Consider the following 27,468-nt stretch of genomic DNA (forward strand, 5'->3'; position numbering starts at 1 on the left):
GACCGACTTAAAATCGCCTTCCGAATCCATTGGTACCATCAGTTTCCTCCAATTTGGGCTAAATCTCCAAGTCCTAATTTCGAACCTCCATAACCTAACAATGGCAGATCTTGATTCATGGACTCAAACAGAAATTAAACCACATGTAAAGCTTCGATTCAACATCAGGAACGTAAATATATAATCAAAATTCATTCATCATACGCAATTTAATCAAATCGAATCAAATTCGTAAACACCAAACCGTGAGCACATAGGGGCGCGTTTCTGAGTGCTGCGACCTTGGAGAATCAATGGAACATGTTCAATCAGATCCCAGGAACATGTAGGAACTATCAAAACGCCTTCAACCGATCCCTTTCTCCAAAAGCGATTTTTATTTTTCTTGATTTTTTTCTTTAAGAATCGGTTCGGTTTTACCTTATTTTAGGCTGCCATCCCCCCCTAATGCCTGCACATGTTAGCATATATATATATCAATCAAATTAGGGTAACAAAAATAAATCAAATCCCTTTGAATCCGACAATTGAATCTTGATTGAATTTTGATTCTTAAACTTTCCAAAATTGGCTAAAATTTGCATATCTCTCTCCAATCACTTTGCCCATGAAATTTGTACCATTATTTGATATTTGGATTATTAAAAATTGATTAAAAACCAATCTTTTAATTTAATCTAATTATTTTATGTTTTTCTTAATTTATTTAATACTTAAATGAATAAAATTCAAATAAATAAAATAAATGTCTTAAAACTAAAATAATAGATTTTTATGCCTTAATATTATCCATGGATATGTCTTAGATCCAAAAACTAGGCCCATTGGTTTGAAAGATCTAGTTTCTTCTCTTTTGTACTTCATGCATTTCCTTAATTTTGCCCAACTTGCAACTACTATAACTCCTTCAATTTTTATGATATGGAAGTGTTATAGGACTTTTTGGAAAGCTTAAAGAGTCCTTTAAATTATGTCTTTGATTTCATCTCATTTGAAGCTTCCATGCTCAAGTTATGAGCTTTGACTCAAAAGGTGTTTTTATTGGCTTTTTTGGAGGACCTATAATATCTTGTACTGTATCTCCCAAATGATGCATTTCTGGACTTGGCTTGTGAGAGACAAAGTTGTAGAGAATCCAATTTCCTTCAAAATAGACTTTGAGTGAGAAATTTTTGATGCTCCATGTGAAAGTTATGACCAGTCAAAGTTGAGTTGACTTTCTCCTAAAAAAACCCTAATTTGAACCTTTTGCATTTGTTCATCTCTGAGTTTTTATTAATGGATCATGATCAATCCTTTGATCAAATGATTGATATGGCCTCACATACTTGATGTTGACCAAAAATCTTGAAGTTTGACTGTATTTTGACTATAGTTGACTTTTGGGTCAACACAGTCGATTATTGGTCATCTGAGCCATTGAGCGGGAAATCCTTGGGATTGAAGCTTGATAATTGACATGGAGACACTTTGAGACATGTGAGATACCTTGAGGTTCATTTGAGGCCTCAGAGATTCAAACACCCTTGATAAAATACAAAACCCTAGTCTTGGATATGAGAAAATGACTTGAGAACACCTTTGAACCTTGAGGCATTGGAGATGAAAAGAGGAAGGCAAATTTTGGGGTATGACAGTGGGCTCTGCATGACCGGGTACACCACCATCAGCACCGGCATGCAGGGGGCATTTGTGGAGCGCTGGCACAAGGAGACGTCTTCTTTCCACTTGCCGGTGGGGGAGTTGACGATCACCTTGCATGACGTCCAGTGTCTTCTCCACCTGCCCATCAGGGGGTGGCTGTTGGACCACTCCAGGATCCAGAGGGTCGAGGCCATTGAGTGGATGATGCACTATTTGGGCATGCCGCACGAGGTTGCTCACCTGGAGTGCGTCTCGACTTCTGGGTGTCATGTCCGGTTCAACACACTGAGCCTCTATTTTGAGTTCCACCTGGACGCGGCGGCCGAGGCCGAGCAGGAGGGTAACGACCTATTCAAGGAGTACCACCGCGGCTGCGCTCTCCGGTGCTGGTACATGCATGTGGTAGGCGTTGCATGCTTTGTGGACAAGAGTGCCAGGTACGTCGACGTGGCCTACCTCCGCTATTTCATGGACCTGGATACCGTTCACCAGTGGAACTGGGGGTCAGCTACTCTGGCATATCTCTACCAGAAGCTGAATGAGGCCTCCAATTGGAGGACGAGGCAGTTGGTCGGATCCTGCACACTGCTTACGGTACGTTTTATTTTAATACATTATCGTATTTATTTATTTATATATGTTTCGTATTTAATTTTAATACATTATCTTGTTTCTGTTTCAGAGCTGGATCATCTCCTACTTCTCCCGCATCCACGGCTACCACCTCGATCCTGCGTACGTGGACGCCTTGCCCAGGGCCGCCAGATACGATCTCCAGAGGGGGAACGATGCGGTGGGACCATACCGTGGATACCTGTACCGCACTCTGCACGACGACGTCACCTGGAGGCCGTTCATTGACTACGCTCAGATTGTCCCCTTTGACGGCATTGCACTTTATTCTGGCCGGTTGGCTTGCGGGACCGGCATCATGGTTCGATATCTCCCTGAGCGGTGCATGCGTCAGTTCGGATTCGTGCAGCGGATACCCAGGTCACCCTTTGAGGCTGCTCCCGACACTGTGACCCGAGTGCAGCTCACTGCCATATGGGAGCATTGGGAGGATCATGTGGTACCGCTGGAGTACCGTCTCACTCGGGTCACCCAGGACTGGCACAGTGAGGAGGGGTACGCCACATGGTTCTACCGGGTGTCACATCCTCTTCTGAGACCCGACATTCCCGGCGCTCCTAGGCCAGCACACGAGGAGATCCTGGAGAACCAGCAGGCCGAGGATGATCACGCCATTGATCTCATGCCGATCTGCCCGCGGATATCGATGCTTGGGCGGGACGCGTTGGGTCGAGGTATCGTGGAGCGGGGCGGTCCAGAGGCAGTCGCCGTGATGGAGATGATCATCACTGATGCGGACCGTGCGGCGACATACAGGCGGCAGAGGAGGTCTCAGGGCGAGAGGTTTAGGCACACCCAGTAGTGGTCGGGTTTATATATTTTTTGTTATCGGATTGTATCTTTAGCACACTATTTTTATTTTTTTCGGTTTGTATATATTATTTTCATCGGATTAGTATTTTTTTTGTTTATTTATCATATTAGTATTTTCAGTTTATCTATTGCTTATTTTATTTGGCGTTTACGTTTAATTAAAATGCGAGACTGTTTTAGAAAAAACATAAAAAAAAACACAGTTTCTGCATAATTCGGAAATGAACTTCCGAAACCCCCCAAAATCTGAACAAAGGTGTTTTCGGAAGTTCATCTCCGCAGACACCCCCCATGAGGTGTTTTCGGAGATGCACTTCCGAATTAAGGAAATTTTTAAAAAAAAATGCGCTTCGGAAGTTCATTTCCGAAGCAGGGGTATTTTGGGATTTTCGTTGGGGGTCACCCCCATTGGGAGGTGGCCAAAGAAAAATTCAAAAATTTAACATAGAAATCCGCTCAAAATATATTATAGGCATGTTAACAATACAATGAAAAATAGCCCATAAATACGTATATATTTAAAATAATGGACATATTTGTGATAATGTGAAACTCAAACTTGATTAGACAAGTCTATTTTATTTAAGCTAATTACTTAAAAAAATTTAATATCCAGAAATGGATAGAGCCACTATCTATATGATAGAGGAGACTCATGAGAATTGTGGTATTCTTATATAATGTAAAATCAACAATTTTAATTCATATTTAATCTTTATTTGAGAGTAATAAATACATTGAGTGTGAGACCAGATAATTCGTGCAATTTAGTTAACTCTATATTAGTTATTGAACAATTACTAACAATAATTCTTTTAATTAACATTTGTATGTATTTTACAATTATTTTATTTTTATTTGAGAAATTTTAGACATAAGAGCAAAAAAATATCATTTCCAAATCACAATTCATAGTTTCTCATTATGTAATTTGTAATGCAATTTCTGTGAATTTTATTACTAAATCTATCAATTTATTATTGTACTCTGAGAAAACAATGAGTGATATTTATAAATTTTATCAATTTCTTTGAATTTTATCACTGAAATTCTCTATTTTTATGAATCACTATCACCACAATACATATTTTATTTTAGTCAACAAAATATTTGTAAATATTTAATCTAAATAGTGATATTTGTAAATAATCTAAGATATGAATGAAGTTATCCATGCGGACGCACGGGTCTTCTGCTAGTTAACAATAGACGAAGAAAACAAAAATGAGCAATATTGTTGAAATCATGAAAAAAGCTATTTTATCTTTGTTTTATATTTGTAAGACTTTTTATTTCTTGTTTAATGTTGTTTAAAATTGACAGATTTTTTTTATTGTCTAGTTAAAAACTTTAGGACTTTCACTCGGAGATAGGATGAATGGAGGAGATTGCCAAGAAAATTTCAAATAAAAAAGTGTTCTGGACCGACCCAATCAGTATAATTGGGTCATTCTAGCCTTCGGCCCAAGACACTTTAAGACCACACGTGACAAGTTCCGCCCGGTCGTTCCGGGCAAACTCATAAGACAGCCGACCACGAGAGACCCTCGTGCCCGGTAAACAACCAGCTCGCGTGTCACCTAAATATATGCCTCAGAAGGAGGAGTCTAATCCGCATAAGAACATTATATCATTACTCATGGCCGGCAATAACGAAGACCCCTATTCATTAGACGCTGTGATACTCAAGAAAAACGACATCTCCGTCGTTCTCCCTTCCATAAACACCGTCCCTCGAGACGGTGTCACGGCCTCCCCTTCTCCAAAAGATCTCCAAGATGATCCATTTCATCATCTCGAAAATACAAGCGGGAAGGACAACCCCGAAGAAATTTCGGGCAACCCTTTCCTCTCCAAAGGTCAGACTCCCCAGGACCAGACCATGAACGTTGTTATGGCCGCCCTTGCCCAGACCAACGCGTTCATACAACAGCAAAATGACAGGATCAGGGCGCTCGAGCAAAAACGCCGATCTAAGACTCCCCCAAGTCACAAGCATCGCTCTCAGCGCGACGTGATTCCCAAAAAACGCCCTCGATCCCCCTCCCCCAAGGAGAACGCTGATCCATCCTCCAAGAAAGGGTCAAGTGACCACCGATCCCGACACCGGTCATAGTCTCCTCGACCAAAAAAGAGATCCCAGTCACCCCCGACAGGGCACAACGATAACTGGAGGCGACACAGGCGGAGTCGGAGCCACTCTTCAACTCCATCTGCCAGCGACGACGAAGAAGAGCGCAGAGGCCCTCTTTCCCACTCAATCTTGGAAGCGCCCCTACCGGCCGGTCTTGAAAAACCCCCGCCACTGGGCACATACGACTGTCGCACGCTCGCGAAAAAATGAACAGAGTCGCCACCAATATATTTATCCCATAAGGGAAAGGAATATCAGAAAACCTAACAAAGGAAGGAACAGGGTCTTGCGACCAGAGAATCAAGGTACGGGAGTCGGTTACGCAAGGGGAAGGTATTAGCACCCCTCACGCCCATCGTACTCGATGGTATCCACCTATGTTTGTTTCTATCTAAAGGGTGTATAACTATGTCTATATCTAAATGCGAAATGAATGCAAAATGTAGGGAAAATAAAGAATTGTACTCGCACGGGCCCTACCCCGCTGCCTACGTATCCTTTTCAGGAATCAGAGTTACCGTAGCTCGGCTCACATGTTTTTGTTTGTTTTTGTGTTTTTTAGCTGGGCGGAGTTAACGCTCGCGCTCTTGCATAAGGGATCGACCTAGGATGCAATAGAGCGGAGATAACAATGCCCTTAAGAAAAGAGAGAAAGAGAGAGAGTTTGAGTGTTTCGAGGAAATCCCTAAAGCAAGGGAAACTCGAGTTACTCTATGGTTTGTGTTTTTTAGAAGTGGGAACTTACGCTCGAATGGTTCCCTAAAGCAAGGGAGATCCAAGCACTCGAACATTCCCTAAAGCAAGGGATGTTCAAGCTTCCATTCCCTTTTTAATGATTTTCACTTTTTTATTAATGTTTTTTAAGTGTTTTCTTTGTATTTTTTAAAGGGGATTTTATTTGGATATTTTTAGATGTTTTAGTGTTGTAAAAGAAAAAGAATGAAATGGGGGAGACTAACCTAATATTTCTAAGCCTAGAGTTATTATAGTCTAAGTCTAAACTATGCTAAGAAAGTCTAAGAATAGGCCGAAAATATGGCCAAAACAAATAACAAAAATCACGCAACAATTATACAAAGGAATAGCATGGAAATTGTACAAAACATAAAAGTATTAGTGCAAAATTAAACTAAAAAAAATACTACTATTTTTATGAGTTTTTTATGAAGGAATTTAAATGTCAAAATTAACCTAAAAAATCTACTATTTTTTATGACTTTTTATGAGAGCAACGAACTACAAGGTGCCAAGTTAAACTAGCCTAAAAATCTATTAAGGAAACTAGTATTTTTTATGAGTTTCTAAATGAGATTTCTAAAAGTCTAACATTAATCCTAAGATCACCTAATTGAAACTAACAAATTTTGTTATTGATTTTCATGAAGAAATTTATAAAAGAAACTAAAAATTAAACTCTAAAAAAAAACTAAAAAACTATCAAGTTTTAATGGAGTCAGGGGGTGTAGTTGAATTATGGGTGTGCAGTCAGTGATTATGGGCGTTGGGCCTAGCAGGGAGAGACCCAAGAGATTATTTTTGTTTCAGATTTAGTGTGGCCAAAAAAAATGGTACGATGAGCCACAAGGGAGTGTAACCAGCAGTTCAGTGAAGGCCCAAGTTGATTATTATTCAATTATCAGAAAATAATAAAAATAAAATAAAAAAGGAATGAAGGAAACGGTGCGTTTGGGGCGTTTATGACTATCAGACTTCTTATCTCTCAACCCCAATCCCTTCCCTCTCTCGTTTCCCCTCCGATCGATTTCCGGCGGCCTCCGCCGTCATAGCCGCCGCGAAATGGCCCTGAATCAGCAACCTTCCTACATGAGCCTACCCTAAAATCCCAGCCCGAGTCCAATTCTATCAATGGATTACACAAAAAAACTCTCCATTTGACCGAATCGAAGAACCTCATTATGAAACCCTAAATTCTAGAAATCGAGGATTCAAGCGAAAATTTCCAGAAGTTGAAGCATGAAGTAACTCAACCATATGAAAACGCATAGAGAGGAGTAAGAAAGCGCATCGAAAGAACCTGTTTAGGAGACCGAGCTTCCGTTACGGTGGCGGAGATCCCCGACCGCCGTGAAACTCAGGTGATGATGTTCGCCTACTTCTTCTATCCACTTTCAACTCTTCTTCTTTCTTCTTCTTCTTATGTTTATGTTCTTCTTCCCCTTCTGTCTTTTCTGCGATTTGTTGTTGTTGTTGTTGCGTGTTGAGCGAATTTTGGAGCGAGAATTGAGTAATTTTGAGGATGATGATTGAAGATTGTGATGGTTTTTAGTGATTTTCTGTTATGGTGAGTGGTTGAAGATGAAGTTTATGGTGATTGTTTGAAGAATTGGTGGTGAAGCAGAGAGAGTTCAGAGAGATTGGAGGGAGATTGAAGGAGGTGGAAGATGAAGTTTGGAGAGTGAAAATGGTGGATGAAATGTGTGTGAATGGCGGGGAGGAAATGGCGGAGTGAGAGTGTAGAAAGTGAAGATGGAGAATGAGTGTCAGTTATATAGGTGACTTGAAGTTGAGAATTCAGTTAGTGGGAAAGGGAATGAGGGCCATTGGATTGAAATTCGGTTGGAGGATTGAGTGGTGAGGATTAAGCGGTTTTGGTGGTTATGAGTTGGTTAGAGTTTTGTTGAATTCTGTTATAGGTTGGTATGCTGACTAGGATTGGAGGTTGAGAGTTGGTTATTAGGTAGTTATGTTTAGTTAGGGGAGGGAAATTCTGTTTTGGGAGTTTGAGTCAATTTAGTAGTTTATGAAAGTTAGTTATGTTGTGAAACTGAATTAGTTGATGTTAGTATGCTATTGCTGGCCCTTGAACTGTCCCGATTTTCTGATGCTGTCTTGATCCTTTTGAAACTTGGCCTTCATGTGTGCAGGATATGTACGCGGCGTTTATTGTTATAATCTGTAGAATGCAACTGTCTGACAGCCGTTCTATTGACAACAACTCCTCGGGAAATCCAAGAACATAACACAACTTCTGAAGAATAATCCACAGTACTAGAGAACCTGCTTGACGACGGTTTCTTCGACTTCATAATCTTGTTGTTGGTACCTTATTTTTCTTTCGCTTACTGAGCCAAACTTGGTGCCATCATCTTCATCGTCGACTTCAGGTGCAGTGTTTTCGTCAGCTTCATGTGTTGTGTTTGGCTTATGTAAGAATGGCACTGAGTCAATTAGGAATCGAATGTATGTCTGCCTCCGTTTCTTTTTTTGCGACACTGAATAGCTTAATATAATCATGTATTGTATTGATGTATGGATTGGTATGAATTGCAGGATAGTGACTGGAATGAATGTTGAATGACCGTCTTTTGCGATGCAGGTCTGTTTTGGTATTGTGGATGTGAGTTTGGAATTGAGAAGTGTGAAACTGTTCTTGATTTTCCTTAGTGACAGAATGACTCCTTTAATTGTAGGTCAAATATGGATGAAGTCTTGATACGTGGTAAAGGTGATGAAGGTCGATTGAACGGATTACCGGCGAGCTACAGTAGGAAGCATGTTGCAGCAGCTTTATGGAGTGTTTCATGGGATTATGTTGGTGGATTAGCAGTAGGTTTGTTTGGTTTATATGGGGCTGAGATGATGATGTGTGTTCTGTTTTTTCTGTTTTGAAAGTTGAATGTATGTGCTGTATGTCAATGGTGTTCTTTTTTGGTTCATAATGGATATGGTGATGTATATGGTTCAGGTTCTTGGTATGTAGCAAATGGACTCGAACATGGCTTGAAGTTTGAAGACAGAATGGCGCATTCGAAGAAGACTTTGACGCATTTTTTTTATGTAATTCTCTTTGTAACAATGAATGTAATGATCTTTTAGCTTGAATTTGTAAATGATGTAGGCTTTTTGTAAAGAATGAGCTTGTAATGATTGAGGACCCTTGCAACGGTTTTAAATTTGAATTCTTGGAATTTGTATGTTTGGCTTGTAGTCATGACTTAAATCTTGTACTGACTTGTATCTCAAGCAAATGAAGAAGTTTCCCTCGTTTCCTTAAATTTAAAATTTTCTTCATGCTCCATTATTCCCCATGATTGGAATGCCTCTCAAAAGAAAGTGGTCATGGTCTATCTTGAATGAGGAAGCCCACATGACTTGGTCAACAAAAATCAACATTCCAAGGTTGACTTGTTTATGAAAAGTCAACTTATGCCCAATGAGATCATCTTTAATTTTCTTTCTTTTTCCAAATTTAAATGGTCAATTATTCCTTTACTTCTCTCAATGCTTGATATCAACAGAACTTGCACTTCAAACTAACCATTAATCCCATGTCTTGTGTTAGAAGAAGCAAAACTCGAACAATAACTTTTGCCAAGACCTAAGTAAAACTTCCAATTGCTTCATGACCCTTGATCCCATATTTTTAGATGTCTTATTAAATGGATGAATGCAAAGTTTATGCAAATGACCTAATGGAGAGTATGTACATGAATGCAAAGCCTAAGCCAGTTAGAAATAAAGGGGTAGGACAAATTTGGGGTATGACAACGACGGGACCACCGATCCAGACAAACATATAGAGAACATCGACGCCCTTCTTGACTACAGAGGAGTGCCCGGTGCCATCAAATGTCGTTTGTTCCCTACCACCCTGCGCAAAGGAGCCATGACTTGGTATAAAATTTTGCCCGATGAGTCCATCACTTCATGGAAGGTGCTCGGGAAACTTTTTTCCAGACACTTCACGGCCTTCCAAAGACACCCCAAGTCAGAAGCCTCCTTGGAAGCCATCATCCAAGGAAAAGACGAGTCCCTGCGGGCTTACATAGAAAGATTCAATAAGGAAGCCATGCAAGTATCCACCACTGCCCATATGAAGAAATTCTTGCTCGAGCGAGGCCTCCGACCATGCTCAGACTTCGCCAAAGCCGTCGGATCGAAACACCGGCCACTCTAGACGAGTTCTTCCTTAAAGCCCAGGCGTACCTACAATATGAGGAAAAATAGGCCGCTCACGCGGTACGCAATTCCAGACAGGAAGAAAGCAGTAAGAATGGTCGCCAAGACGATTCCCGTCGGGGAACGGACAAAAAGAAAGACGACAAGGGCCGGGATCCCAAAGACTACAAAGCTCCAGCCGGGAAGTTCCAAGAATACACCCCGCTCAACGCCTCAAGGGAACACATCTTAAACGAATGCGCGAATGCCGAATTCCAGACGGGCAAGGTCCGCTTCCCTAAAACCATGCCTGCGCGACCGAACATGGATAAATCAAAGTTCTGCCGATTCCACAAAGGCCACGGGCACAACACCGAGGACTGCATCCACCTAAAGGATGCCATAGATATATTAATCAAGGAGGGACACTTGAAGCAATACGCGAAAAAGCAGGAGGCCGCCAAAGAAGCCAAACCAATCACCGAGGAAAAGCCGGCGGAGGATACGCCCGCCATGCAAGTGGCCATGAGCATCACTACGCCGGAAGACTTTTACCTCCCTGACTGGGCCAACTCAGCGACCTCCACCTCTTCTCACAGCGGATGGGAGATGTTCCCCTCCGCCATGGTCATATCGGGCGGGGGATTCAGCAAGCTCACCGTGGGATCCGTGAAACGAAAATTCGACGAGCTACTCTCAGCCAGTTCGAGCAAAGCCGTTGCTCTCGACCAAGGCAGCCCATCCTCTATATCCTTCTACAAAGAAGAATTGCCCGGGGGAGCACCCAATGCCACCGTTCCCCTCCTCATCCGGGCTCAGATGGCCAACTTTGACGTCCGACGCATATTGGTCGATCAAGGAAGCTCGGTTGACATCATGTACTCCCAACTGTTCAAAACGCTGCAGCTTAACGACAGCCACCTCACCTCCTACGTAGGATCGGACCTACAAGGTTTCAACGGCACGGTAACTAAAATGTGGGGCTTCGTCAAGCTCATAGTTTCAATCGGATCGGCGGAAACCGCGAGGGCCGTTAAGGTCCAATTCCTGGTCATCGACTGTCCGTCGATATTCCAATGCATCCTCGGACGCCCGACCCTGGCCGAGTTGATCGCGGTCCCTTCAACCGTGCATCTCAAACTCCAATACTACACAACCAAAGGATAAGTCGCAACACTCAACGGCAACATTGAAGCGGCCAGGAGATGCTTCGAAGCCTCCGCCAAAGGCTTGAGTACGATAAAGACACCCGCTCAAGACAAAACAGCGACCAACGCTATCTCTGAGACCAACCGATCAATGTCGCGCATCGACACGGTCGACCTCGACTGTCGTTTCCTGGGAGAACCCGAACAGAGCACAAACGTACATACATCAGAAGGGATCCTCCAGCCAATTCCAGACGGAGACTTTGAAATCGTGGCCCTCGGAGAAGATCCGACCAGGGGAGTTAAGATCGGAGCAGACCTGCCGGACCTCGCCAAAAGACAACTCAAAGCTTGCCTCCGCGAAAACGCCGACCTATTCGCTTGGAGCGCCGCCGAGATGCCCGGGCTCGATCCAGAAGTGGCTTGCCATCACCTGACTATCGACCCCGCTTGCAAGGCTGTCACTCAGAGAAGAAGAAAACAATCACCAGAGAAAACGGCTGCGGCCGAACTAGCTGTAAAAGACCTCCTAGAGGCCAAATTTATATCTGAGGCCAAGTACACCACTTGGCTCTCCAATGTTGTACTTGTTAAAAAATCAAGTGGAAAATGGCGCATGTGCACTGACTACACCGATCTTAATAGGGCTTGCCCAAAAGATGCTTACCCTCTGCCTAATATAGATAAACTAGTCGATAATTCTGCCGGTTTTAAATTACTTTCATTTATGGACGCATACTCCGGGTACAATCAAATACCCATGGCTAAAACTGACAAGAAATACACGCCTTCATGACCGAATCGGGCAACTACTATTACAATGTAATGCCCTTCGGTCTGAAAAACGTCGGCGCAACATACCAGCGCATGATGAACAAAGTGTTCCGAGCGGAAATAGGCGACATGCTCGAAGTCTATATGGAAAATATGATCGTCAAATCCCAAAAAGAAACTGATCATGCCGCCCATCTCAAAAAGGTTTTCAAGCAAGCCCAAAAGTGCAAGATGAGGTTCAACCCTGAGAAATGTACGTTCGGCGTGCGGGCAGGAAAATTCCTCAGTTTTTACCTAACGGAAAGAGGAATCGAAGCCAACCCGGATAAATGCAGGGCTTTTTCGGATTTGTCGACCCCGAGCTCAAAAAAGTTAATCCAAACCCTAAATGGCATGCTCACATCACTATCCAGGTTAGTGGTCAAATCCGCCCAACATGCCCTTCCCTTGTTTAAACTCTTGTGCAAGGAAACCGCCTTCGAATGGACGGAAAGTGTGAGCGCGCCCTCTCCCATCTCAAGCAAGCCCTCTCCAACCCAACGGTCTTATACCGGCCTGAGGCCGGAGAAATCCTATACCTCTATCTCGCCGTATCCACCGAGGCCGTCAGCACGGCCTTAATACGAGAAACCCCAGAAGGCCAGAAACCCATTTACTTCACAAGCAAAGCACTGCAAGGCCCCGAGGTCAGATACCAGCAAATCGAAAAGGTCGGACTCGCATTAATAACCGCGGCCCGGAGACTCAGGCACTATTTCCTAGCCTATACCATAGTCTTGCGAACCGAGCAACCCGTGAAACAATTGCTTGCACACCCCGATATATCCGAAAGGATGCTCCGTTGGTCATTAGAGCTTGCAGAGTTCGACATCAAATATGAAGGAAGAAAAGCCCTTAAGGCACAGGTCTTGGCAGATTTCGTGGCCGAAATGGCCTTCCCCGAAACAACAAACAACAACGCCCGGAGATGGACCTTATACGTGGACGGGGCGTCAAGCTCAACTGGCAGCGGAGCAGGGATCATCCTAGAAAACGAGGAAGGAACTCTCATAGAAGTATCCCTCTCGCTCTCATTCCCAACATCCAACAACCAAGCCGAGTATGAGGCCTTGCTTGCCGGACTGCGCCTCGCAAACGACTTAGAAGCCGAGGAAATTGAGGTATTCACCGATTCTCAACTGGTCACATTCCATATCTCAGGCGAATATCAGGTCAAAAGCGAAGCCCTCGCCGAATATCTGGCCCTCGTACGAGAAAGACTAACCCGTTTCAGGAGCGCCAAAGTAAAACACATCCCAAGGGAACACAACTCCCGGGCGGACGTCCTATCAAAACTAGCTAGTACGAGGAAGAAAGGGGACAACAAATCTGTAATCCACGAAATATTGCCAAAACCCAGTACTGAATCTCCACTCGCAATAACACTCGTAAACGCGATAGGGGATTCGTCCTGCTGGATGAACCCCATATATAATTACCTAACTAGCGACCTCCTGCCCGCCGATCCCAAAGAGGCCTCCGTAATCCGAAGGAGAGCCTTCTCGTACGTCTTGGTCGAAAATCGCCTCTATCGACGAGGATTTTCCATACCCCTCCTCAAATGCATAGATGAGGGCACGGTTCCTCACATACTCCGAGAGATACACGAGGGAATCAACTCGCAACACTTAGGAGGGAGATCTCTCGCCCGGAAAGCCCTCCGAGCCGGATACTATTGGCCCACGATGCAAGACGATGCCAGGGAATACGTAAAGAAATGCGACAAGTGCCAGCGTTTTGGGGACATGCACCTTTCACCCCCCAACGAACTCAAGTCTTTGTCATCTCCATGGCCGTTCGCGTGGTGGGGCATGGATCTCCTCGGCCCGTTCGTAACCGGGAGCAATCAGAACAAGTATCTAATAGTCGCGATCGACTATTTCACTAAGTGGATCGAGGCCGAACCATTAGCCAAAATCACCTTCTTAAACATACTTCGCTTCTAGAAAAGAAACATCCTCGCCCGGTTCGGGGTACCCTTGGCCATCATCACCGACAATGGCACCCAGCTCACCGACGGGCATTTTCAAGAATTCGTCACGAAATTAGGAACCAAACAACATTTTGCATCAGTCGAGCATCCCCAAACAAACGGGCAAGCGGAGGCCGCTAACCGAGTAATATTAAGTGGCCTCAAAAGAAGATTGGATGAAATAAAAACAGGATGGGTCGAAGAGCTACACAGCATCCTCTGGGCCTATCGCACCACCCCACACTCCACCACCAGGGAGACCCCCTTCCGACTGACATACGGGACAGAGGCTGTGATCCCCGTCGAGATACATGTGCCCTCAAGACGCACCGAAGAGCCCCTCGAAACAGAGGGCAACATCGAGGCAATTAGAGAAGAGCTCGACCTGGTCGAAGAAATCCGAAATGGAGCCGCTCTACGCGAAGCCTCGCTCAAGCAAAAAATCGCCCTAAGGCATGACGCAAAAGTCATTAAACGGGAATTCAAAGTAGACAGCCTAGTGCTCAAAAGAAACCACAAAGATTCCTGAGAAGGCAAATTGGCCGCAAATTGGGAAGGCCCATATCGTGTCCGAGCAGGGACAGAAAACAGGGCATACTACCTAAGGAATTTGCAAGGAGAAGAACTCGCTCGACCTTGGAACGCTGAAAAGCTCAAACAATAATATAGCTAAAAACACAGGTGCGCCCTGGTACTTGTCGAGCACCTCTAACTAAAACAAAACGACAGAATCCCGCTCTCTTAATCGAGCAGACTCCTTGTCCTTCGGGGAACCCAAATACCGAGCATCCCCGTCGTAAACACGTACCACGACGGCAGAACGCCCCGCTCGCGAGGGGACTGTTCACGCCATGAGCCCCGGAGCTCAACACAACGAAATTCGAGACTCACCATATGCCAGGCACATGTCCCCGGCAATCGACCACAGTTCCACACACTTGGCGATCAATATATTATAAGTCGAGCAAACCTTCCAAACATGCAAAATAAACACACAAAACACAGCAATGGTACTTTATTCATCATTCATGAAGATTACAAAACAAACATCGAATGAAAAGAAAACGCTTCACTCCTCCCGACTGGAAAATTCCTCCGAGTGAAGATACTGATACCAGTCTTCATCCCACTCAGTCTCGGAACCATTTGCATCAACCATGACTCTCACACCAGTCGACTGAGCAGGATCATCAGAACCCCGGGCCCCCTGGGAACGTGAAGCGAAGCCGGTTGTAACCTTCTTCTTCTCATTCACCCTTTTCGCTCCACAAGAGCGCGAGGCTGAAGACACTTTCTTCTCCTTAGCTCCACCCATTCCTGCGTACAAAAATGAAGAAAGAAAGGTCCATAAGAGCTCCTTTTATAGAGGAAGAAGGGGAACAAAAAGCTTGGGAAACGAACAAGCCTTTAATGAATAAAGACGTTGGGAACCAATAACACACCTCCCAAAAACTCAAAACGCATGCACACAAATTCCAAGGAAAATACCAAAAGCATTAAAAACTAAGTACTTTTAAATAAAGACGGGCAAAAAGCCCGAAGATGTGCCCAACTACGGCCATCAAGACCGAGCTGGTAAATGTACATACAAAATCAAAATGGGGGGCATACCCCCCAGAACATCATTACAAAATAAAGGCTCGCAGGCCTATCATTTGAACACTTATAACATAAAACCTTCAAGCACCTTCCTCCATCTGGACTTCCTCGGCTTCTTGAGTCGCTGGCTCCTCCCCGAAGACCGAAGAAACAATCTAATCACCCTCCACGCGATGATAAGGCCCAGTACCCTCGGTTACCAACTCCACACCAGGATTCTTCAACTTGAGCTGGGTCACAGTAGAGTTATAGGTATCCTAGGCAGCCGCTACATAATCGCTCCCCAAGACTCTGATATATTGGATCAAATCCGCCCAGGTTAAGAGAGCCCTCTCCTCTTCCAACTCATCCTCAGAAGGAGTTTGAGAACGGCGAAGAGAGGCTTCCCTCACCGAAGAGGACAGCATCTCTCCATACAGAGTCCGGGAGAGCAAGGTGTATTGACCTTGCACATCAGCTAGGGCATCCTTTTTCGCACTCAGCCGAGCCTTCACAGACGCCAACTCTTCGCCCTGCTCCTTCAGCAGCTGCTCTCGATCCATCAGGGCAGAGGTCTTCATCTTGACATCCTCCTCGAGCAATCTCACTGCCTCCACAGACAAAGGGGCCGAGCGAGCATAGAGAGTAGCCTAAACCCTAAACCCGAACCAAGGCTGAAGCATCCTGCACAAGGAACCTTTGACGAACAGAGGGCTCCAAACCCTCGATATGAAGAGACTCATCACGGGGAATAGTCAAAGAGGGCCCTCCCTCGAAGAACCGGGGCTGGAGGAAGCACGAAGGAATGGTAAAGATATCACCGGCCTCCTCCTTAGTTTGATCCACGGCCTCAGTCCTCTGTCGCTTGCGACGAACCAATGCATCTGGATCCGGCTGCGGACGAAGAGGAGAAGGAAGTACCGTGATCGGCCTCAAAGACTCACCCTGATCAGAAGCCCTCAAAGGGGAACCAGCAGTAGCAGCAGAAGAAGAGGAGGCACCCGAGCCTACAACCGGGGACCTCTACACAGCTGCCAACCTGGGACCAGCACTCTTCTTAACGACCCCCTTTAGCTTGCTCGCTTTCCTGAGCATCCGGTCATGACGAGTGTCATACCCCAAAATTTGCCCACCACATTTTTATAATTCAAGCTCATCTAAATGACAAAAGCTCAAGACTTGACTGCATGTACACTCTCCTAAGCAACAGTCTTCTAGCTAGGGTTTTAACCTTCTCAAGGAGAAATCAACTTCTGAGAACTCAAATGGATCCCATGGTCTCTCATATGATTCAAATAATCCCCATGCCAAGTTTCAAGCTCTGATTCACAAGATTGCTCAACTAAAAGCTCATAAAGACAACAGTCGACTAGTTTGACCTAAAAGTCAACAGTGGTCAAAGTACAGTCAAAATTTCTGATTTTTGGTCAACATCAACATTTTAATGTTAGATTCATCATTTGATCAAGGGTTGATCATGATTCATCAAGGAAAGTTCCGAAATCAACAAAACCTAAAGTTTTTAAATTAGGGTTTTTGACTTAAAAGTCAATTGAATTTTGACCAGCCATAACTTTCACATGGTACATCAGAAATTTTCCATCCAAAGCTCAATTTGAAGGAAATTGAATTCTATACAACTTTGTCTCTCACAAGCCAAGTCCAAAAATGCTTCATTTGAGAGATATGAGCCAATACATTACAGGTCCTTCTAGAAGAACGCAAAAAGCTGTTTTTTGTCAGGAGCAATATCATCAAAATAAAATCTCCAAATGAAAAATATGTTCCAAAGTGACTTGAAGAAGACATCTTGGGCTTTCCAAAAAGTCATAGAACATCTCCATATGATAAAAATTGAGAGAGTTATGGCTTGCACAAGTTGGGCAATTTTGAGGAAATGCACAAAAGGCAAAGTGGAGAATTTTGAGTTTTTAACTAAATGGGCCTATAATTTCAAACTATCCACGTGATTTAAAGCCCATAAGGAGTCTATTGGCAAAATATAATTATTTTTGTGATATTATTTTATTTATATGGGATTTTATCCATTAAAATCCAAATAAAATCAAATATAATCATGAAATAATTATATAAGAGATATACCAAAATTTTTCCTTGATTTAATCAGATCATATCTCATCCAATGGCCATGATCAAAAGCAAAATATGCATGGAATAGAATGGTGTCTAATTTTAGAAAGATTTAATATAAATCCTTTTTCAATTTCCACATCACCTAATTGATTCAATCTCAAGACAAGTTCTTAACCTAATTTCCACCTCTATAAATACATGGCACATTCCAAAACATAAGGGGACGAAATTAGGAGAAGAAACTCTAGAGAGTGCAAGGGTTCCAAAGCTTCAAAATATCAAGAAAGAAGAAATTTCTCTGCACACCATTCCAAGCACTCTTAAGGCCAAATAACTCTTTCATTACACTTTCAAGGTAAGTTAGAGTAAGTATACGTGATTTGTAGCATGTGAAAGCACCTCTAATTCGTACTATATGTTCAACATCTATATTACATATTCTTGATTTTCATTTTCCATGAATAATCGTGTTTCAATGTGTTTTGTTTGTTTGGTTGAGTTCCTAACGTGTATTAGGATAAGATGGAGCCATTAAAACGAAGCTTGGACGCCTAAAACAGAAGTTGCCATTGTTAGGGCACCATGAATGTGAGCTTTCGTACTCATCGAAACCAGCCGTTCCAGGACTTATAAACCTCACCAATGAGTTGGTAGCGTGATGATTAATGGGTCTGGATTAATTTTGGTCATGTTAGCATTGATTTTTGCAGGTTTCGAAATTACAGAATTTTCAAAGGTTTTTTTCGTAACAAAATTCGCAGCAAATTCCATGGATGAATCCACAGGAAACATGGAGGAAGAAGATGAACTAGAGCTTCCTGCGTGGCGTGCATTCGTTTGCTGGTCAAAATTTCAAAAACCTCTCTCTTTATTTAATTGGCCGGTCAACGAATTTTAACTACTCTCCCCAATCAGAAGAGGGCGCGCGTGCGTCAAGGACCATACTTGACTTTCACTATCCACTTTTATTTTTGTATATTACAATTTGGGTTTGGTTATCTAACGAATTAACGTTTCAGCTTACTTGGCCAAAAGCAGCGCCTTTCACCCCTTAGACTCTGGTTCGATCCCTGCTCATGGCAATATTTTTGTTTGATTTTCTTGACGTTTGGTTGTCCACAGATCCCGTACCACCAGCGCGCGCACGCCTACAGTATGCCTTCAATCATCAACCAGCGGATCTCCTTGACATATAATCAGAAGGCCCAGAATGCAAGCCCACAGTGGACCATCACAAATCAACCACACAGGATCATGAGCGCTATGGATTCCTCCTCAATATTGGGCCTGCTAGTTACACTCCTTTTTCAGGCTGCACCCCAGGTTTGTTTAATATTATTTATTTATTTATTTTTCTTTTCCTTTTATCCTTTTGGTTTCTTTTTATTTTGTTTAGATTATTTTTAATTAAAATCAACCAATTAAAATCACCAAAAATATTTTAATTAGATTTCTTTTGATTAAATTTTTTTTATCACTTAAAGTTTAATTTAATTAGGATTAGTCTTATAATTAGAACTTAGGATTTCACTTAGTTTTTATTAATTTAATTTAGTAAGGATTATTCTTTTAGCTTAATAGCTATAAATTAATTAATTAGTTAGATAATTAATTTAGACTCAATTTTTAATTAGGATTAGTTTAATAATTAAATTAACTTAGTTTTAATGTTTTCAAAACATAATTTCCTCCCGATTTCTCTTCTCATCTCCACTCTATGATTGTCGCATCCATGTTTTAATTGTTATTTTAATCTCTGTCATTTAAATTCTGCTTTTATTTAATTAGGCCATTTATTTAATTATTTAACTTCCGTTATTTAAATTCTAGAAGGTGTATAGGTCGCTCATTCGATTTTTGATGTAATAGTAATTAGGGCCTTTATACTTTCCGCATTTTTACTTTCTACATTTCCCCGACAGGTTTTTGTTGTAATCCCCCTCCCCGAAGCCATGTAATAGCGTAGGACATTTACTTTCCGCACTTTATTTTTCGTCAACCTACTAACTGCGTGGTTAGTAAACTAGGGAGTGATAAACCATGAATTGAACATAGAATCACTAATTATAAGATAAATATTCGAATTAATCACATGATTGCTACACACACACACCTTTAGGGTAATCCCTCTTGTTGCCTTATTACTGTTGCCTGTTGCCTCTAATTATACTAAATAGTCAAGTCCCTCGGATGTATGGATACCTTAGCTTGCTGCCTTCGATTCAAAATCACCATGTCCCTCCAATAAAAGATCATAGTCCCTTCGAGTTGCCTACGATAAATATGATCTCGTCCCTCGATTAAATGGTGATAGTCCCTTCGAATGCTAAGGTATCCTTGCTGTTGCCTAAAATGACTATTATATCCTTCCCTTAGACTACCTGCCCTCTTTATGGCAGGGACAGTTTTATAGCGAATGATAACCTTCGATGACCCTTCAACATCCAAAGAAAGGACTACCTACCCTCTTTATGGTATGGATAGCCCTTTCCCATTAAAGTCTAAAAGAACAATTTTTCTAAAACTTAAGGGTGATTGCTTTTTAATTGCTTGCTCAATTCAAATTCAATTTCAAACCCTTTTTCCCACTAATTTTCAAATACTTTTCAAAAAGACTACGCTTATTTACAAGCTAAAGTTCTTATTCGAATTTCTATTCACACCCTACTTTTTAAACAATTCAAACATTTTGAAAACAAATGAGCTTAGCAATTAAGAGCCCATGGATAACCATGGATACAAAGGGTGCTTTACACCTTCCCTTTGTAAAATTTACCCCCCGAACTCAAAATCTTTTAAAAGGTCTTTTTCTGTTCTTTTAGCCTTTCATTAATTTGGATAAAATAAAAGTCGGTGGCAACTCTTGCTATCCGCGACATTTCAAATAAAGTCAGTTCACCGTATTACAACAAGCACGATCCATTGAATCTGCAAAGAAAAAGAAAAACATGAGAAGCCAACCCATCATGAAATCACTACGAAAAGAAAAACGCTATAAAAACGATAGAGGCAAATCAAAAAACGAGACAAGAAGGAAGGGGCAAATACCCAGGTACGCAAAAGCCCCCTCATCAATTCCCTCAACCAAAAGTTCCTTTATGCTAATCACTCCCGGTTCCCTAATAAGTTGCCCGTCTTCGCCAACAACGGGTATCCCTGATCGATCCACTTTGGCGACTGGAGGAAGGCCTTGCACAAACTTTTGGAGAATAACATAATCTCCCCGAGCATCTTCATCCAAGTCTGAAAGCTTAGTAATGTACTGGTTGGTACCATACTCAAAATGATCACGGGACCAAAAGAACCTGAACTTATGCCTACGAGAGGTGACAGGCTCCCCTATATCATTGAGCACCGGACGACCATGGATATCTAAGGTCGGCATGCGAGCAAAAACACTGTCTCGGGCCTCTGGGGACTGTGGACGGACAAGGAAGAAGCGGGGCTTATAACCCTTCAAGGAATCCGAATAAGATTTGAATATATTTTTGGATTGCTTCAAGGATACCCATCCGAAGCGGCCATCCCGCACCGTGCGCTGCACACAGAATATATAAAAAACAAAGGGATCGTTACCCCTATCTTCAGATGTGTGCAGACCAGCTCAAATGCTCGGATGAAGGCAATCGAGTTCGGGTGAAGCTGCCCGGGGGCTACCTCCAGATGATTAAGAACGCCCACCTGAAACTCAATGAAAGGAACGCAAAATCCCATCTCCCGGAATATGGCCTCGTACATCAGAAGCAAATCAGGAGCGTACACGTCACAGATGCAATCCTCTTCAGCCGGGATGAGCACCGACCACCCTTCCCCTACATCTGCGAAGATATCCGAATCATCTTCCAAGAAATAACTCTCCACGTCGAGCGCTTCTTGGTGCACCCAAGCCAACGGGGATATGTCCGGACGAGCTGGAGGAGTAGAAGAGGACGAGCCCGATACCGTCGGACGCCGTTCATCGGTCATATTCTCCTGAAACACAGGGGAGAATAGTGAATTCGACAATTCAATCAAATCCACCCTTCCACCATCGTCTAGAGTGAAAGGGCGCACCAATGGCCCAGAGACCAAATGATCCGTGTGCTTGCCCCCTCCAGAATTACTGATTCCGAGCTAGATGAGGTACGCGCCCGAGGAAAGGGAAAAAGCGCAGGTTATATCACAACGACCTACGTCCCTAGAGAAAATACTAAACCCACAACCAATGACGGACTAACACTCTCAAACAACTATCAACAAAATTGAAAATAGAGCTCAAACGGAGGATTCAACCATATGCAGTCATGAACGACGGAGAAACTTTCTATCTCTGCCATCCACCACCAACTTCATCATGAACCTTCAGGAAAATCGTCTTAGAAATCTATCCTAGCCACATGATAACGGTTCTAAACAACAATCGAAGCATAAAATATGGAAAACAGGAATCAATAGTAAACTTACAAGTACGATTCTGACGAGAAGGTTGAAGAATTGGTAGAAAACACCACTGCAAGAGCTCACGATCGGCGGCGGAGGGAGAAGAACGAAGCAACAGAATTTGAAAAGTTTGGGGAAATGATGGCGTGGCCATCACTAACCCTAACTGCCTAGGTAATAAGGTAGCCATCATTTTGCATTAAATGCCACACTCCCCCCTACCAACTTTACTGAAACAACACGCTTCCCTACTCCCAGCCTGACCCTTCTTCTCCCCGGGAATGTGAGACCCATCCTCCTCGGATGCCCAGGCTCGGGTCCCCTAGAGATTCCCCGGATCAACTTCCCTTAAGTCGTCACTCCCTGGACCAGAAGCAACGACTTGGGGGGCTCCTGTTCTGGACCGACCTAATCAGTATAATTGGGCCAATCCAGCCTTCGCCCCAAGACACTTTAAGACCACGTGTGACAAGTTCCGCCCGGTCGCTCCGGGCAAACTCATAAGACAGCCGACCACGAGGGACCCTCGTGCCCGGTAAACAACCACCTCGCGTGTCACCTAAATATACGCCTCAGAAGGAGGAGTCTAATCCGCATAAGAACACCCCATAAATAGCCCTCTCCACACAGAGGGCAAGGTAATCTTTTTCCACCCCCAAATTTTCTCACTTTGTTGTACCTTGTGGAATACCTACTTACTTTGGCATTGGAGTGCCTTGCAGGTACAACCCTTTTTTCCCATCAACCATCCCGAACTCCAAGCCTTCATTGTTGTTGGCCATCTGATCGCTCGGTAAGATCAAAAAGTATTAAATTTTTAACAAACAACATCTTGTTTATGTTTATATTTACTGAAATTGCTAATTGTTTTTGCAAAAGGCTAACTCAAAGATCAAAAAGCATTATTAATATTAAAAAGCAGGTGAAATATCATAAAATGCTTGAAACTATCTACATCCACTATTTTAAGGTTAGCAAGAGCACTTGTTATGAAAAAATCTCTACGATATATTGCATGAGCAGAAAATTATTTAAATTTGAAGTTTGTGTTCTTATATAAATATTTCAGAAAATCATTTATCTATCTAACTTTTTTTGTTTTATTTCATAAACAAATGCAAGTATCTAAATATAGAAAAAAAACTATTGTTTCAAATCTGAAAATAAATTCTAAAATCGATAAGAAAATCCCTAAATTCACTACAAAATATAATATCTCAAAACAACGTATTACAACAACAAATCAGCGGAAAAAAGTTATATAGTCATCACAAAATCTCAAATCTTGTATAATTAAACAACAAAAAAATTTACAGATTTCCAACTCAACTAAAATACAAGATTTACAAATTTGTAATTGGAAAAAAAAATTAACTACCAGATCTAAAATTGTACCTTGAAAAATGTATTCATTTGTGTTGAAAAAATATTTTTCAACTATTGAATAGCCCATGCATGTGTATTGGAAATAGAAAACACAGATTTTAAAGAAAAAAAGAAATTTAAGATGAAGAAGAAAGTGAAAAAATCGTACGTGGCATTTGACTTGTACATGTTTTGCACGTGTGGCTGGTTACGTGGCATAGGTTGTTTCCAAGGTCTAGAAAATATTCAAAAATTTTATCCTGACCAAGGTTCGAACTAGGGACCCTTTAGTAAACGAAAACCTTGCTAAACCACTAGGCCAAGCTCACTTTCATTAATTTAATTTACTTCTGTAACTACTTATTTAAAGACTACAACCATTTTCTATCAATCACCTTACAAAATCTTGACTATTATTATTATTATTATTATTATTATTATTATTATTATTATTATTATTATTATTAGTATTAGAATTATTATTATTATTATTATTTTTATTATTATTATTATTATTATTATTATTAGTATTAGTATTAGAATTTTGAAATAATAATAAATGGCTGCAATATTATTACTATTATTATTATTATTATTATTATTATTATTATTATTATTATTATTATTATTATTATTATTATTATTATTAATATTAGTATTAGAATTTTGGAATAATAATAAATGGCTGCAATATTATTACTATTATTATTATTATTATTATTATTATTATTATTATTACTTTTATTATTATTATTACTACTACTATTATTATTATTATTATTATTATTATTATTATTACTTTTATTATTATTATTATTATTATTATTAATATCATTAGAATTGTGAAATAATAATAAATGGCTGTAGTATTATTAATATTGTTATTAGTATTAGTACTTTTATTATTATTATTATTAGTCTTATTATTTCTATTATTATTACTATTTTAATTATTAATTATTATTATTACTATTATTACTATTATTATTATTACTATTATTATCATTATTATTATTACTATTATTATTATTATTATTATTATTATTAGTATTACTAGAATTTTGGAATAATAATAAATCGCTACCGTATTATTACTATTATTATTATTAGTATTATTACAATTATTATTAGCATTATTACTATTGTTATTTTTATTGTTATTTTTAGTATTATTATTGTTAATATTATTATTATTATTATAGTATTATTATTATTAATATTATTACTATTTCTATTATTATTATTATTATTATTATTATTATTATTATTATTATAAGTATTATTGTTAGTAGTAGTATTATTAGAATTGTGGAATAATAATAAATGGCTACATCATCATCATCATTATTATTATTATTATTATTATTATTATTATTATTATTATTATATTATTATTATTATTATTATTATTATATTATTATTATTATTATTATTATTATTATTATTATTATTATTATTATTATTGCTGAAGTAGTTAAATAAATAGCTCCAGACGGAATAAAAATCAATAAACACGCGCATGGCCTAGTGGTATTGCAAGTTTTACTTTAACAAAGGTATCCTGAGTTCGAACCATGGTGTTGATAAAATTTTTGAATATTTTCTGGACCTTGGAAACAACCTATGCCACGTAACCAGCCACGCGTGCAAAACATGTACAAGTCAAATGCCACGTATGCGCTGTTTAACGTCCGTTTGACGGAAAGGACTAACGTGCCACCTTTTGAATAGATAAGGGGTCTATTTGAACTTTTTAAAAATTAAAGGACCAAAATGGACCCCGAGGTAAAGTTAAGGGACGAAAAAGGGTATTTAGCCAAAAATTAAAGATGAGGTTAATGAAAGACAAATCTGAATTTTCTAATACAAATAAATATGAAGTTGTTGAGTCTGGCTTTCTTTTACTGAATTTGGATAGAAAAAAAGTAAATTATATTGAATAATATTATTATTTTAAAATGACATGATTATTGCTAGTGTAAATAAAAAAAGACAACTTTCCCTTGGTGGCTAAAAAGTTGTTTGCCGAGGCCCACCCTAATATATCTATTATCTATTATATCTATCTATTATCTATTATAATATATAAAAACAAAAGTACCTTGAATTTACAGTATAAGCCCTCTGATAAAACAACTTACACTTTTCTTATTTCATGGGTAAAAAAGACTTTTGGCAAAATAACTAAATATTATTGATTTACCATTTATTACGGGTGATGTGGCACAATCCTAATTTTTGTTGGTTTTTAAATTATTTTAATTATACAAAATATCCCAATAAATCCTGATTAATGTTAACACGCTAAACAATTTATCAACATTAATAATGGCTGCGGAATATGAGCAGCCAACCGAAAATTGGGAACTTCTCACACGTTTCACGATTTTACACTCAAAGCATCATTTCCCAAGAGCAAAACCATTGATTTTCTGCAGAGGATATAAAGATAGTTCCATAATTTGTTGTTCATCCAAAAACCCTAGCCGTCTCACTAATTTCTCAGGTAATTTTCTTCCTTCAACCCTAAAACCCTGATTCAAACTCCATAACTAAATTATGGCACGAAATTGATGCAGTTTCACATATCTTTTTCTTAATTCGTTGTTTGAATTTGTAAAAGAATGAAGGACAGAGACGAGGGAGAAGAAGAAGACGATGAAGGGGAAGAGAAAGTGGAAGAGACTGGATATGAGGACTGTTGTTTTATGTTGCAAAATTAATCTGTATTATTTTAATGGAATTTCACAGATTTGGACGGGATTGATGCGAAAGACAAGTATTATTGAAATTGTTAATGAAATCCCCAATCTTGATATTTCTGTATAGTGTTAGATTCTTCTCTATCTCTATCTCACTTACCACCATAGGTTTGTTATGTTCTTTTGAGCTTTAGGTAAGAGTTAAAATGACTTAGAGTTTGTTTGTTTTAAACTATTTTAAAAACCTAGTTTCTATTTTAATTTCTATATTTTTATACTTTCATTTTCAAGTCCAGATAGATATGGTTGTTGTAGGTTTGATTTAACAGATAAGTTGTGGGAACATATTCTATTGATTGTTTAAGATTTTTATTGTTATGATCATCACAAATTTCGGATTTTAAGAATTAGTCATCATTTTCCTTTGTCATAATTTCTCAATAATTGATTTTAACAGTTTTGAAGGTATCCTTTAAAGGTTACCCAATGTATCTTTGTTGTTGGTTGTGTTTCAACCATTTTGACAATATCTATTTTATTTTTATTCATGTTTTTTTCTTTCTTTTTTATAACTTACCAACTGAATTGGATATAAATTGGCATGCAAGTGGATATATATTGATACTGATAATGTTTAAACCAATCATTTAACAGTTTTTCCAGGAAAATAATCTGTGATAGAGGAAATAGTTGAAGAAGCATTAGATTATGTTCTTCCAAGCACAACTGAATTATTTCCATTGTTGGATTTTTTTCTCAATAGATCTTCATAGTATTTTTCAACTCTCCTTTTTAATTAGCCTTTTTAATTAGAGCCGAGGTTCTGCAATGGTAGCAGGTATACAAATGTCCGGATCAATGGATACTTCTGCCAGAGCAATTGATTGAATAATTTTAGAGTTATTAAAGAAGCAAGAGTGATGGAGAAAGTGCAAAATGAGTTAAAACTTATAGTGGATATGAAGAGGACAGTGGATGAATCAAATTTGGAAAAATTTGTTCATGAATTTCATTGGTGATACAGTGGCTCCACCATAATTGTCTTGGGTACATGCTATGTCACTCCAATTTTAAATATAATTAGATTCCTTTTTATCTCTTTTTAAAAGTTATTAGTTGTAGTCATCAAATATTATTTTGTGCCATTATTTCTTTAAATGTCAAACATTGCTGCATAAATTTACATATGCATTTTTTTTAAATATTCATAAATATAAATAGCACCAATAACTTTTGTTGCAGATCTTTGATATT

The 27,468-nt window shown here is 40.1% G+C and overlaps 2 protein-coding genes and 1 long non-coding RNA gene across 3 annotated transcripts; all 3 read left to right on the forward strand.

Annotated features, from left to right (window-relative positions):
* Positions 1-8,293: 8,293 nt before the first annotated feature.
* On the forward strand, positions 8,294-8,770 carry LOC131611576 (uncharacterized). The gene is made up of 3 exons (XR_009287023.1): positions 8,294-8,425; positions 8,516-8,561; positions 8,656-8,770. It is a non-coding gene; the product is annotated as an uncharacterized LOC131611576 (long non-coding RNA).
* Positions 8,771-10,447: 1,677 nt separating this feature from the next.
* On the forward strand, positions 10,448-11,290 carry LOC131613752 (uncharacterized). The gene has a single exon (XM_058885397.1). It carries the CDS (start codon positions 10,448-10,450, stop codon positions 11,288-11,290), a length of 843 nt encoding a protein of 280 aa, XP_058741380.1.
* Positions 11,291-12,527: 1,237 nt separating this feature from the next.
* Positions 12,528-14,030, forward strand: LOC131613753 (uncharacterized). Its single transcript, XM_058885398.1, has one exon. It carries the CDS (start codon positions 12,528-12,530, stop codon positions 14,028-14,030), a length of 1,503 nt encoding a protein of 500 aa, XP_058741381.1.
* The last annotated feature ends 13,438 nt before the right edge of the window (positions 14,031-27,468 follow it).

Source organism: Vicia villosa, linkage group LG6, assembly GCF_029867415.1.
Source record: "Vicia villosa cultivar HV-30 ecotype Madison, WI linkage group LG6, Vvil1.0, whole genome shotgun sequence".
Classification (NCBI taxonomy): Eukaryota; Viridiplantae; Streptophyta; class Magnoliopsida; order Fabales; family Fabaceae; genus Vicia; species Vicia villosa.

Excerpts from the sequence above, each read along its gene's own strand:
- LOC131613752 (XM_058885397.1), top strand. The coding sequence starts at position 10,448 with ATGGATAAATCAAAGTTCTGCCGATTCCACAAAGGCCACGGGCACAAC.
- LOC131613753 (XM_058885398.1), top strand. The coding sequence starts at position 12,528 with ATGGACGGAAAGTGTGAGCGCGCCCTCTCCCATCTCAAGCAAGCCCTC.